We start from the raw sequence: 13,397 nt of genomic DNA, 5'->3' as shown, positions 1-13,397 counted from the left end.
TATAATTACATAAATCTTAAATAAAATAAATATGCAAGTTGATTTTCTCTGATAAATTATATTTTTTAAATTGGAATATAATGGAATTTATATATACAACACTTCTCAAAGTGCCCACAAGTGTCATGAATATTGGGGAAAAAATTGCATCTTCACATACTGTATGTATAGAAATATTGGCATTTTTACAACCTCTCCTGTCATCTCCTCTCTGGTCTGTGTAAACAGATTTTCAGTGTCATGGCTTCACAGTGTTGCTGAGGAGCAGAATTTAAAGTTTTTAACAGGATCTGGTTACACATGTAGAATAAAGTGATTTTGACATGAATATCACAATTATACCTTCGTAAGCTATGATATTTTTAAAGATCGTTGGAATGTTTAAATACAGAGAATACCAGTTTTTTCGGCTTCTTTCTACGATTAATAGTGTATCTTGGTGATTTTCTTAAAGAAACCTGCTTTTTTTTTTTTTTTACATTTAAGGCTCAGAGACAAAACATTTCTTCAATCTCTATTTACAACCTCTCCTGTCCTCTCCCCTCTGCTCTGTGTAAACAGATTTTGAGTGAATATTTGTCACGTGATCTTTCGTCTCAGCAGAATCAATCATGGCTTCACAGTGTCGCTGAGGAGCCGAATTTATTGAACCCTTTATTAAACGCTTTATTTTTGGCGCATTTTAAATTAAACATGTAGAATAGAGTGAATCCACAGGAATCACAGTTTTAAGCTTCGTTTTGGTTACTTTTTTAACTGAAAATGTTGTAACCTATGACCTGAGGAGCAGAATTTTATGTTTTAACAGGATCTGGTTTTACATGTAGAATAAGGAGATTGACATATAATATTTTTTTTTTATGTTTCATGGTAACTTCCTTAACCTTTGATGTGTTCAAGGACTGTTGCAAAGTTCAAATTCCAACCATAATGCCTATTTTTACAGTTTTCTTTATAACATAAAGGTGTATTTTTGGCAATCTTTTGGAGAAAACATGATTCAGAAGGTTCATCTGAAAATAAATCTAATGCATTTCAATGTAAAACATGTATCGGCCTGGTAATATACTGTTCCTCTGTCTTTTTTCTGTGTGTTTCAAAAGTTTCAGAGCCCAAAGAAGGACACAGCTAACTCTGCTAATGTGTCAAAGTGTTGATTAAAAAAGAGGAGGAAGAGAAACATTATTTCTGCTCTTGACAACTCTTTCGACAATTCGCTGGTTTCTAATTTGTTCTGAAAAAAAAAAGAGAAAGAAGTGTCAGTGTAACAAACCACTGGGATGTTTCACATCTTCTCTCTTAAGAAACAAGTGAGACTTTAATCAAAGAGGTGCTCTGTGTTTTGACAGTGTAATGATACAGACAAAGAGGTAATAGCCCTCGTAAAACTCCTGACTCCATGAAAGCACTTTGTTTTTCATTATATGCTCTTCGATGCGCCTTTCTGCCCCCCTCTCCTTATTTCCTCTAGCCTTGATTTTATTTTATTTTATATTTCCTTTTCCCATGATACTTCTTTCTTTTGTCTTTCTCTGGTTTCTGCTGCTCCTCTTTTCTTTTCTCTTGTTTGCTTTTCCTCCACTTATCTCTTGCTTTTTCTGGTTTCTGGTGAATTTTGTGTTGTCACTTCTTTTACTCTTCTACCTTTCCTCTCTCCTTTCAGCTGCGTTCTTAGCATTCAAAATGTATGGACGTATGTTATGTTACCATGGTAACCAAGGATGCTATTGGAGTTGTAGTATATTTTATGCTACAAGTGGTATATTTTATGTTACTTTTAGAGTTCTGCTTTACTAAAGAAGCCCAGTCTGACCTTTTGTTCAGGACAGAACTGTAACAACTGGTTCAAACCAGAATAATTCTAACTGTAAAGATCTGGGATTTGTAGAGGCAGTATAGATTTAAGGCTAAAAAGTAGACTTAGCAAAGTCAAAGTCAAAGTCAAATTTATTTATATAGCGCTTTTACAGATGGCTGAGCCACACCAAAGTGCTTCACATAAAAGTGCAATAAAATACAGAATTGACAAAGGTAAAAGAAACAAACAAAAAACACAACTAAATTAAATTTAAAATAAATTAAAAGAAGCAGGGATAATTTTAAAAGCACTGCGGGATTACTAGGGGACACTATTCCCTAGCACTTGCCGGAGGAAAAAAACTTTAATTGAAGGCAAGAGAAAAGAGGTGAGAATTAAAAACAAGTTAGCAGCGTGCTCGTGCCCGGGAAGACCTGCCCATGCGTTGCGTATGAGCTGGAACATTCAAATTAAATGATCTTACACACAGACAGAAAAGCCAGAGAGAACAAGGGCTGTTATTGGAGGGACACCTTTTATTCAGAAGCCTTTGAGATTTCTCCTATGTGTACCTCGGCAGTGTATTCTGATATTTGATAATAAAGAAAACTAAAAGGAACTTGGTCTTTAATCCACTTTTCTCACTCAGAGAGGTAGTAAATTTAAACCACAGAGTCTCCATAAATACATAATCATAACTATTATTAGGATAATTATAAAAACCTGTGTAAAGTAGTAATTTTTTGAGATATCTTCATCAAATTTGAAGTGGGACTAGGTAATATTTTATACTTTGACCCCATTGTGTTTTCCAGTTAATAAGTCCGAGCTATAATGATATCCCAGCTACACATTTTTCAACTTCCATCACTCAATAACAGTTACACTTACAGTTATTCTGACTCTTTGGGAATACACTCCAGAGTGTTACCAAATCAATCAAATGTGACCAAAATCACAGATTTACCTCAAATAATTCAAAAAAAGCTTTAATTTACATTGGGTATCTCTTTTACAGGTGTTTTAAGGTGAATTTTACAGAATGTTAAGGGGTTTAAACATGTAGTAAATCACTGATTCTCCACATAAAGGATGTCTATAATCAGAACTCTTCAAGAGATTCTACCAGACAAACTGAATTTCCCCTCGGGGATGAATAAAGTAATTTTGATTTGATTGATTTTTTGATTTGAACTCTTTCTTATATTCAAAATTTGAGCAGAACTTTGTTGTTTCGCTCAACTTCTGCTCATCCCACTTGGTTCGATTTCATCTACTTCGTTTGGAGTAATCCTTTAAAACTCAGAGCACATTTTCCTCCTCTGATTTAGTGGCCAATGCAATGTTTGACAATTCATTTGTAATGAATGGTATTCATGACTGTGTGCGTGGACCGACTGCCTCATTTCAGAAAGGATCAATACTGTGTTAAGACATCACCACCTTTTGCCACCGGCTGACATGAAACCATGCAGACTGGAGCTGGTTATAGAGACATTTCCACAGGCGTTCAGTGGGTTGGCGTGCACTAAGTTGGTCCCAAAGTTTAGAACGCCCTCTAGAAATGTCTGCAAAAATACAAAATGTTTACTTCTGTTTGTGCCAAATCGCAATTCTCTAACTCTGTTAGTTCAACATGTCTGTAAAGATGTTACTGTAAAGTTTAAACTCCAGCAAACCCAATGATTAGTCTTCATCCTTTCTTTTTGCAATGATAAAAGTGATACATGTATTAAGTTTGTCAGCTTAACCAAACAGGGTTATTTTAGAATTTAATACAATATCAATAGGATGGACTTTTTCATTCACTCATTTATTTTATGTCTTTAAAACTTGAGAAACACACGAGGAAGAACTAATTTTAAGCTGTGCAGGTGTAACCATATTTTTTTAAGCAGCCATGCATGCATACATGTGTGCATGCATGGTTTTTATGGTTTTTATAGTATGAAAATGATATTTATGAAATATGTACAAAGGCAACATTTTATTTTTTCTGATGTTGGGTTCATTCTAGGAAAAGTCCTTGAATTTCAAGTTGAAAAAAGCTCATTAAGGGGCTTTCTTGTGCTGTTAAACATAGTGGCAGGTCATTTTTGGCCCCTAAGACAACACAAGGGTTAAATAGCGAGATTGCTACATCTAATCAAACCTGCCAGTGACAGTTCAGCCACCAAAATGAACCCTCGCTAGCTAGTGAGGAGCTGCTTTTATTTATTTATTTCTAAGAAAAAAAAATCAGTGGCACATTGTTCAAAAAAACAATATTAACATCAGTTGTAATTCTGCCACTGTTTGCATTTAATCTGTATCTTTGTTGTACGAGAACAGAAAGACTGACAGCTGCATTTATAGTCAGCTTGATCTTGGGTTTGTTTTTAAGCAGGCAGCAGTGAAATGGTTTCTTAAGCTGTTTGGTGATTCATTCAGTAATTGAGACTCTAATCCAGATGTGTGATGATGCTGTTTGTGGCCTTGTGTCTCGGGGATTGTGGCCGTCGCACCTCATTTTCTCGATAAAGAATCAGCGTCTCACTTCAGCGGTTCGTCAAGCGTCAGTGTCGTCGTGCCAACCGGTTGATAAATCACCAGCCACTCACCTCGTTTGTCGAGAGAACCGAGTCTTCATCCAGACTGAGGACGGCGTCAGTGAGGACGATGTCGTGGGGGACAAAACGACTGCTCATGGTCTGAAAAGAGAAAAAAGCAACAGGAATCACATTTTTTGTGAAGTGAAGTGAAAAGCATCTGAGATGTAGCCAGTTCTTATTCAGTCTGTTTAGGTTCACATACATGATATTTTGGTCATTTAACCCTCTGGAGTCTGTGATGGTGCCGTCCTGATCAGATCATGTGACGTTTAAAAAAAAAAATAGTTCACATGGAGCGCTGCTATCAACTTCACTCCAAAGTACAGACTTGAAAAATCTGTGTATCATTTGTTCTTTCCATTTTCAATTCGTAATGAAAATCAGATAATGAAACATTGACTGGTTATTTTGTTGTCAGTCAAACTTCCTGGTTACGTAAACCCAACCAATTAAATATTAAATCATTTTTGATCTTAACCTAATATTGAAATATGAAAAAAAACCAAGCATTTTTTTCGTTTTTTGTGTTATAATAGAAAACAATAACAAAATAACCAATCAATTTTTCATTATTTGATTGCCAATTGGAAATGGAAAGAACGAATGATACACGGATTTCGAAACTTTCTCCCAATTTTTGTTTGCTAGGTCATGTAAAACCAAAAATATGATCGTATTAATTTGATATATATACAGAAACATTTGAGCATTGGTGAAACATTTGAGCATTGGTGAAGCTCTCTGTGTAATTTTGCAGTTTGTTTTGAAGAGTTGCAGCTAACAAGGAAAAAAAGCCTATAAATATGTTTTTATGGGACTTTTTTGTATATAGTTTTATTATATTTAAATTTTACCTTTTTATATGTTCACATTTTCAAGTTCCAAAACAGTTTATTGAGCATAGTTGTGGTTTTTATTGTAGTAAATAGTATCATTTTTCAACTTGGATTTCAGGATTTTTGCGTATTTTTGGGCTCAATATGTTGATCAAGTAGATTAAAGTGAAAAATAACTGTCAGACCATATAGGTGAAGAGAAAATGGATACCAAATACTAGCCCAGAGGGTTAATAGTTTTATTTTAGTTTAGTTCTGACCGGATTTGAACTCAACATCCATGATTTCTTTTACCAACTTTGTGAGGGAATATATTTCTAAGCATCCTAAAGTTATAGAGTCAGTATAGCGTGATGAAAAATCAAGGCAAAATAAACTTCCAATGAGAAAATGTGTTTGTTTCACACCCTGCTGTTTGTCTATCGATCAATACGCTGACTTAATAGGTTTCGTGTGAGTCTTTATCAATTCAGCGCCCAACAGAAAGTGAAGCAGACCTTGATCCATTGGTCTAAAGAGGGCCGCCGCTGCTGCTGCTGCTGTTATTGACTTGTAATTAAAGTGAGAATTATTGAACTGTTGCGTAGAAAAAGGGGGAAAAAGACACAGATCATGACTGTATGGAAATAAAAAGAAGTTCATCTGAGGTTTCGGAGCACCAACAGACACACAACACACTGCAGCATCGCTCTCATACACTGTTAGTCTAGACGGAATTGTCCAAAAAGTGAAAGTGAGGAGCATTTATGGGTACAAGTCAGGAACTGGCCTACTTTACTTATTTCAAGGGTGCTGAATCCAAAAATGATTCCTAAGCGAAATTTTGAGTTTTTGACCTTCTCATTTGCATATCAAAATGGCTGCCAAATTGCCCATCTTGCTCAGTCGTTGGACCATTTTCCCCAAGTTTTTTAGTAAGTAGCCAATCAAAGATGAGGAAATTAAATTTCTAGATCTATAGTCTAGAGTCAGAGCAAGAATATAGTGGAGGCTCAGTGTCTTTTTCATGCATATATATATATAAATGCAAAATACCAACTTTTAAGGTGAAATTAAGCATTATTTGTGTCATTTTTTAAGGCCAACATAAATATTCAATCAATATCATTTTTAAATGTTCCAGTTGGTATTTTGCATATATATATATATACATAAAAAAGGCACTGAGCCTCCACTATATTCTTGCTCTGACCCTAGACTCCAGAAACTTAATTTCCTCATCTTTGATTGTCTACTTACAAAAAAACTAAGGGGAAATGGTCCAATGACTGTGCAAGATGGGCAATTTGGTGGCCATTTGATACAAATTAGAAGGTCAAAAACTCAAAATTTCGCTTGGGAACCATTTTTTTTGGACTCAGCAGCCTTGAGATATGTAAGATAGGCCGGTTCCCGACTTGTACCCATAAATGCTCCTCACTTCTTGTAGAAGGCCTTTTTTCTGAAATCTGTCTAGACTATGTGTACAGTTTGTTACGTCATGTGTTTTTTTCTGAGCTGCATGTTGGACAATTCAGCTGAACAGAAGGAAAATGTGAGCCTCACTTTAGTCCAAATGGTGAGCTATAGTTTGAGTCAAGTGGAGCCTAAAACTGGAATTTCTGCCTCTGTCATCTTTGAAAATAAATGTACAGCAGGTATTATTTCTGCCATCTTTGTGTCCAGGAGTCTAAATACTTAATAGACAGGGCTGACTATTGATTAAAGCATTTAATTGCAATCAATCACATTAGTGTCCATAGTTTATTGCAAATGTATCCTAAGGGAGATTTTTAATACCTCAATTAACATCGGAATGGATAAATATGCTCGCTTTACGCAAATATATGGAGATTTATTATTGGAAATCTATAACAACAAAATGAGGGTTGCACACAGTCACAGAATGAAGTTTTGTGCAGGACATGGAAGTCATAATTGAATCATTTCTTATCAGCCACACTTACACACAAATCACAGCCTATTCTCACAATAAGGGCTTCATTTTGAATATGATTCTCTCCTCACTCATAAAACACACCAGCCTCTACCTTCCTACTCCAGAGTCCTTATGGCTCAGAATTAAAACTTAAAATGGTTTTAATGTCCTGTTTAGAGCTCCACTAGGGTTTTTTTTCTGCACTGCCCTCCCTGTATCAGTTTAGCATGCTGCTTGAGGGAGCATTCTGTGATGGAAACATCAGCGTCAAGTCAAACTGTGTTTACATTTGTTGCGATATGGTTAAATCTATGACAGGAGGGTTCCTGAATGAACTGGAAATGTGTCCAGTAACACTCATCAGACATCATTCGCTACTTTAAGCAACTTTAAGAGCCCAAATGAGAAGACTTTCACACTTCAGTCTGACCCTCAGAACCTCAAAAGTAAAAAAAAACAAAAAACAAAACATGTTTCTTTAATATAAAAGTTGCAGAAAATACACAATTTCTTGTAGGAAGAAGCTGTGAAAACAGGTAATATCATCGGTGTTTGAACTGTTCAATTATCCTTGAACACATCATAGCTTATGGAAGTTACCATAAGAGAAAGTGACCAAATGAAGCTTAAAATTGTGATATTTCTGTCAAAATCACTTTATTCTTCATGTATAACACTTGCACTTTGTAACATCTGTTTGAAAAGTGCTCTATAAAACAGATTATTATTATTATTATTATTATTATTATTATTATTATTATAACTAGATCCTGTTAAAAACATTAAATTCTGCTCCTCAGCGAAACTATGAAGCCATGATTGATTCTGCTGAGACGAACGGTCACGTGACAAATTTACTGAAAACCAGACAGAAGTGCAGACTTTTTACACAGAGCTGAGAGGAGAGGACAGGAGAGGTTGCAAGTCGATGTTATAAAATTTAAAATAGTTCAACATGTATAGCATGTACACTTTTTTTTCCAATATTCAAGACACTTGTGGGCACTTGTAAAAGTGTTGTATTTATAAATTTTATTGCATTTTATTAGAGTAGGTCAGGTATTATGTTTGAATAAACTTTTCACATGGCATTTGCTTTTGGTTTGATAGGATTACATCTTTATCCTACTCAGCTCTTGAGATCTTTAATGTTTTGGCTCCGTTGCTTCATATGTAACTCAACTAGTAAATGATGCCTAAAAATGATGAAAAGCTTGTGTAAAACTGGATGTAATTCTGCATTTTTCTGCACTTTTATCTTGGTCAACGGAGGTTTTATGTAATTGAAACGGACCTCCGTGGTAACTCCTGTCACAGCGGCGACATTTAACACAGATTCACTGTCTTGAATAAAGTAGATTGAATTTACACCCCCAGGGGTAATATTAAGAGGCTTATTTTGCAAAGTAAGACCACAAATATCTGCAAGTTTAACGTCTCCTTCCCCCTCGGCTTAATGAGCTGATGGATGCCGGGTGCAAATTCATCAAGAAATTAAGCGTAACATCAAACAAATTTCAATGCAAATCCCCTAAATTATTTGGGAGTGCCACATAAAATCAGTGCTTGAAGTGAGAACCTCTTGGCAGAAAAAGTGTTTTTTTTGGATGGATGCCCTGTAATCAGCAGGCAGGTAATTAGTTCAGTCAGGATGGTGTTCACAGTGGTGTAACCGTCTCTCAGCTTTCTTATGGAAACCACCATCACAGTGTAATTGGCTGGAGTTAATTAGCCACTTGCCTGATAATCAAATGCATTTATTCTGGACTAATGGTCTGCATGTAATGTATTCATAATCACAAATGTTTGCAGGAGAAAGAAGAAACATGCACAATGCACACACACATTTTCATCACATTGTTCACTACATTTCCCAGAATCCTTCAGGTCTCTTTGTCAGAGGTTTATTCCAAAGGGTCCCTTTTTATTTATTATATTTGGGTTTTTTGAGTCTCTTCCATTGTTTTTGTTTTTGTTTCTTGATCTTTTCATTTTCTTTCAAATTTGAACCAGTTTTTGTACTTTTGTTTGTTTTCCAATATTTTACACCAATGTCTGTTCATTTAATATAGCAATTAACTAATTAACAATAGTCTGTAGTGAGTTTCAAATATGACTCAGTCTAGATCTTCTCGTCCATGTTGACTTTAACTTTTTTCTTAACCCTCTGGAGTCTCAAAAAGCTCCAAATCCAGACTTCTTCATGACATCCAGACTAGAAAACAAAGCAGCGTGGAGCCCTACTGTAAATTTACCTCTAAAGTTCTGGCTGTAAACTCCATGAGGCCAGTTTCAGTTTGATGATGATATACCAAGTAAAACTGGAGACAAGCTCAAATATATTTAGTACAAAATTATAGAACTGGATGGAACCCTCTTATATGTTATATTTGACACCTTTGTTCACATTTGTAACATTTAAAATTCTTTCTAAAGGACTAAAAAAGACACAAAATGACCAAAAAAGACACAAAATGACTAATAAAAGACACAAAAAGATAAAAAAGATAAAAAAGACACAAAATGACAGAAAAGACACAAAATTAGAAGACAGAATGACCAAAAAACCCCCACAGAAGACACACAAAAACCACAAAAAGACACAACAGACACAAAATGACTAAAAAAAGACACAAAATAACAAAAAGACACAAAATAACTTAAAAGGACACAACAACAGACACAAAAAAGACACTAAAGGACCAAAAAAGACACAAAATGAGAAGACAGAATGACCAGAAAAAAAACACAGAAGACACAAAATGACCAAAAAGACACAATATAACTAAAAAAAGACAACAGACACAAAATGACAAAAAAATACACAAAAAAGGCACAAAAAAGACATGAAAAGGATTAAAAAATTGACAAAGTAGCCGAAGACTCCATAGAGTTAACTTTGATGAAATGAAGAGGTCCAACCAGTCGTCTTTATGTCACCAGAAAAAAACTAAAAATGTATATATATCTGGTAAGAAATGTAAATATTAACACCAGCATTGATGTACTTCATGACCACACAGTTATACAATTTAGTTTTGAACACAAAAAAAACAGGTTTAAATGTGCAGTACCACTTTAAAAGTTGAGCCATTGGAAACAAAAGTTGAGTTTTATGAGTTCTAATCAGCTGAGTCAGATCATGTGACGTGGTTGAAGCAGGTATGTGTCGACTGAGTTCAGATTGTTTTTTTAACTGCTCTTTCCAAGTTCAAGAGTGACTACTTGGTCGATCAGTCTAAGCTATAATATCTCTACAAATATTGGATGGATTAGATGAAATTTGGTACAGACATTCATGGAGCCCTGTGGATTAACGGCAATAACTTCTCCTGACTTTTTCCCTTTTTCACTGCTATAATGAAACATTTCTCTGGATGAACTCAAATAACTTTGATGATCTCTTGACTGTTTCTCTCGCATCATCAGCCGGTAAACTTTTCCAATGAAACATCTCAACAAAATGTTGTATGGACATTTATGAGGGGACGCAATAATAGGCCATAATTCATTAACAATACACACAATTCTACCTCTCAAATTCAAAATTTTACCTCTCACATACATAGAAAATACAAAAAAATTGTGAATGTGAGTGGTAAAGAATTACCACCTATAATAAAAATACCTATTTTTTTGTTAAAATTGTGAATGTAAGAGGTAAAATTGTGAATGTGAGAGGGCATATTGTGAATGTGAGAGGTGAAATTGTGGATGTGAGAGGTAAAATTGTATATGTGAGAGGTTAAATTGTGAATGTGAGGTAAAATTGTTAATGTGAGAGGTTAAATTGTGAATGTGAGAAGTAAAATAGTGAATGTGAGAGGTTAAATTGTGAATGTGAGAAGTAAAATTGTTAATGTGAGAGGTTAAATTGTGAATGTGAGAAGTAAAATAGTGAATGTGAGAGGTTAAATTGTGAATGTGAGAAGTAAAATTGTTGATGTCAGAGGTGAAATTGTGAATGTGAGAGGAAAACTTGTGTATGTGAGAGGTATTTTTTGAGTATGTGAGAGGTAAAGTTGTGAATGTGAGAGGTAAAAGTGTATGTGAGGTAAAATTGTTAATTTAGGAGGTGAAATTGTGAATGTGAAAGTTAAAATTGTGAATGTGAGAGGTAAAACTTGTGTATGTGAGAGGTAAAACTGTGAATGTGAGAGCCATTTTTGAGTATGTGAGAGGTAAAAGTGTGAATATTAGTTAAAATTGTGATTGTGAGAGGTAAAATTGCGTATGTGAGAGGTATTTTTGAGTATGTGAGAGGTTAAAGTGTGAATATGAGGTCAAATTGTGTATGTTAGAGGTAAGAGAGGTATTTTTTGAGTATGTGAGAGGTAAAATTGTTAATGTGAGAGGTAAAAGTCTGAATGTGAGAGGTGAAATTGTGAATGTGAGAGGTTAAATTGTGAATGTGAGAGGTAAAATTGTTAATGTGAGAGGTATTTTTTGAGTATGTGAGAGGTAAAATTTTGTATGTGAGAGGTATTTTTTGAGTAGGTGAGAGGTAAAAGTGTGAATATTAGGTAAATTGTGTATGTGAGAGAGGAAGATATGAGTTATTTTCTATACGGCCCCTCAGAGACATTCATTGTTCTCCTCTGGATAAACTGTATTAACTTTGGTTATCTTCTGCCTCTTCATGAAGCTCCTTCATCAAGTCCAAATGTAGATTTGACCAACACTTTTGTCCGATACTTTAATTAGAGCTTCACAGTTCAATTGAAACCAAAAGCTTCTCATCAACAGCTGCAGTCCAGAAACATCAGTATTTGTGTGAAACCTGACTGCAGGTAGAGACAGACAGCTCCTCCTCCCTCTGGCTGGTGTCAATGCCTTTCTGCCTCCGGACAGAGATTAGATCCCACCGAGATCACTGGCGGTTCAATGGTCTGGACCTTATCTTTGTCCTCCCGTCTCCCTCTCTTTATATTTGCCCTGACTCCTGCCACTCTAAGGGGAGTCTTTGGAGATATCCAGTCTGTTTTTATGTCTACATTTATCAAGATGTCTTTAAATTACAGGTAGAAGTCAAAGATCACATATCTGCAACACTGACATTCTCTTTCTCTCACGATTAATATTGAACCTCTTTATTGCTTTACTATTTTAGTCTTTATATGTCGTCTTAATCCCCATTTTCAAGACCTGATGTCTCATTCTACTGTTGAGCCTGAGTCGACTATTTTAGTCACAGTCTGAAAGAATAAGAAAAAAGTTCACTTTGGTAATGATGCCTGGTTTATAATCTGTCTCTACACTGGGCCTGTGGAGGTAATTGGACTCCAACTTTACATAATGATCAGATAATTCAATTCCACACACATGAATTATTTGTAAATGAATATTAAGTCATACATTTACCTCCAGACCTCTTATAAATTAATTCACCCTATATACAGTACAAGAGCTGATGTTGACATGATTTTAAGCTGAACTAACCTTCAAAACCTTTTTAACCCTTTATAGGGCACTCCTGGAAATTGAAACGTCAACCCTGAAGTGTTTTTGGAGGATATTACAAGATTTTTTGCAAAATGTTTCATTTTTATATTGCAAATCGAGGTCAATTGAGTCATTATTATTATTATTATTATATTTATTATAGTCTCTTTCCCACAGCAACCCTAAATAGACAATAACACATCATTTGCATCCATCACCACTTTATCTTTTACTTACAAACTACAAACTATTTATTATCTTTTTAGACTACTTATTACATATGCTTAATGTCTCAATGTCTTTTTTAAAGCACCTTATTTATGAGAAGCACTCGTAAATTTAGAGCGAGGAGACCTGTTATAGATGTCCGCTCAAGTTACCAAATATGGTTATTTGCCTGATAAAGGGTTAAACCTTTTTAAAACTAATCTTAAAACCTATTTTTATTCCATGACTTTCAACCACGCATGAGACTCTGCTCTTGTTTTCGTGTTTTTATGGTTTGTTTTTATTTATTGTTTTTTTAAATTGTTTTTTAAAAATCAATGAAACTATTTATTTTAGTGTTTATTTCCTGTTTTATTTATTGTATTGTTCTTGTTTGCTTATTTATGTACAGCACTTTGTTGCGGCTGTGGTTGTTTTTAAAGTGCTTTACAAATAAAGTTGAGTTGAGTTCATTTTTTTCTCATAAAATGGTTCCAACAACGGTTATTCTCTGTGTTTTTTAAGATGATTTTGGCATTATTTGCAGTGCTTAACAAATGTATTCGACCAGCTGTTTGTGCCACAGCTGTCCTAAATTAACAGCG

The 13,397-nt window shown here is 34.8% G+C and overlaps 1 protein-coding gene across 1 annotated transcript in view; it reads right to left on the bottom strand.

The window, feature by feature from the left end:
- The window catches only part of LOC131991322 (exostosin-1), a 365,225-nt gene that overhangs the window by 18,349 nt on the left and 333,479 nt on the right, over nt 1-13,397 (bottom strand). Inside the window, exon 10 of the mRNA XM_059356692.1 lies at nt 4,399-4,488. Coding sequence (XP_059212675.1) covers nt 4,399-4,488 — 90 coding nt within the window. The remainder of the gene's footprint in view (nt 1-4,398; nt 4,489-13,397) is intronic.

The sequence above is a fragment of the Centropristis striata genome, chromosome 18 (assembly GCF_030273125.1).
Source record: "Centropristis striata isolate RG_2023a ecotype Rhode Island chromosome 18, C.striata_1.0, whole genome shotgun sequence".
NCBI lineage: Eukaryota > Metazoa > Chordata > Actinopteri > Perciformes > Serranidae > Centropristis > Centropristis striata.
The sequence above is the reverse complement of the archived record's forward strand: the minus strand, read 5'-3'. Positions and strand labels throughout refer to the sequence as shown.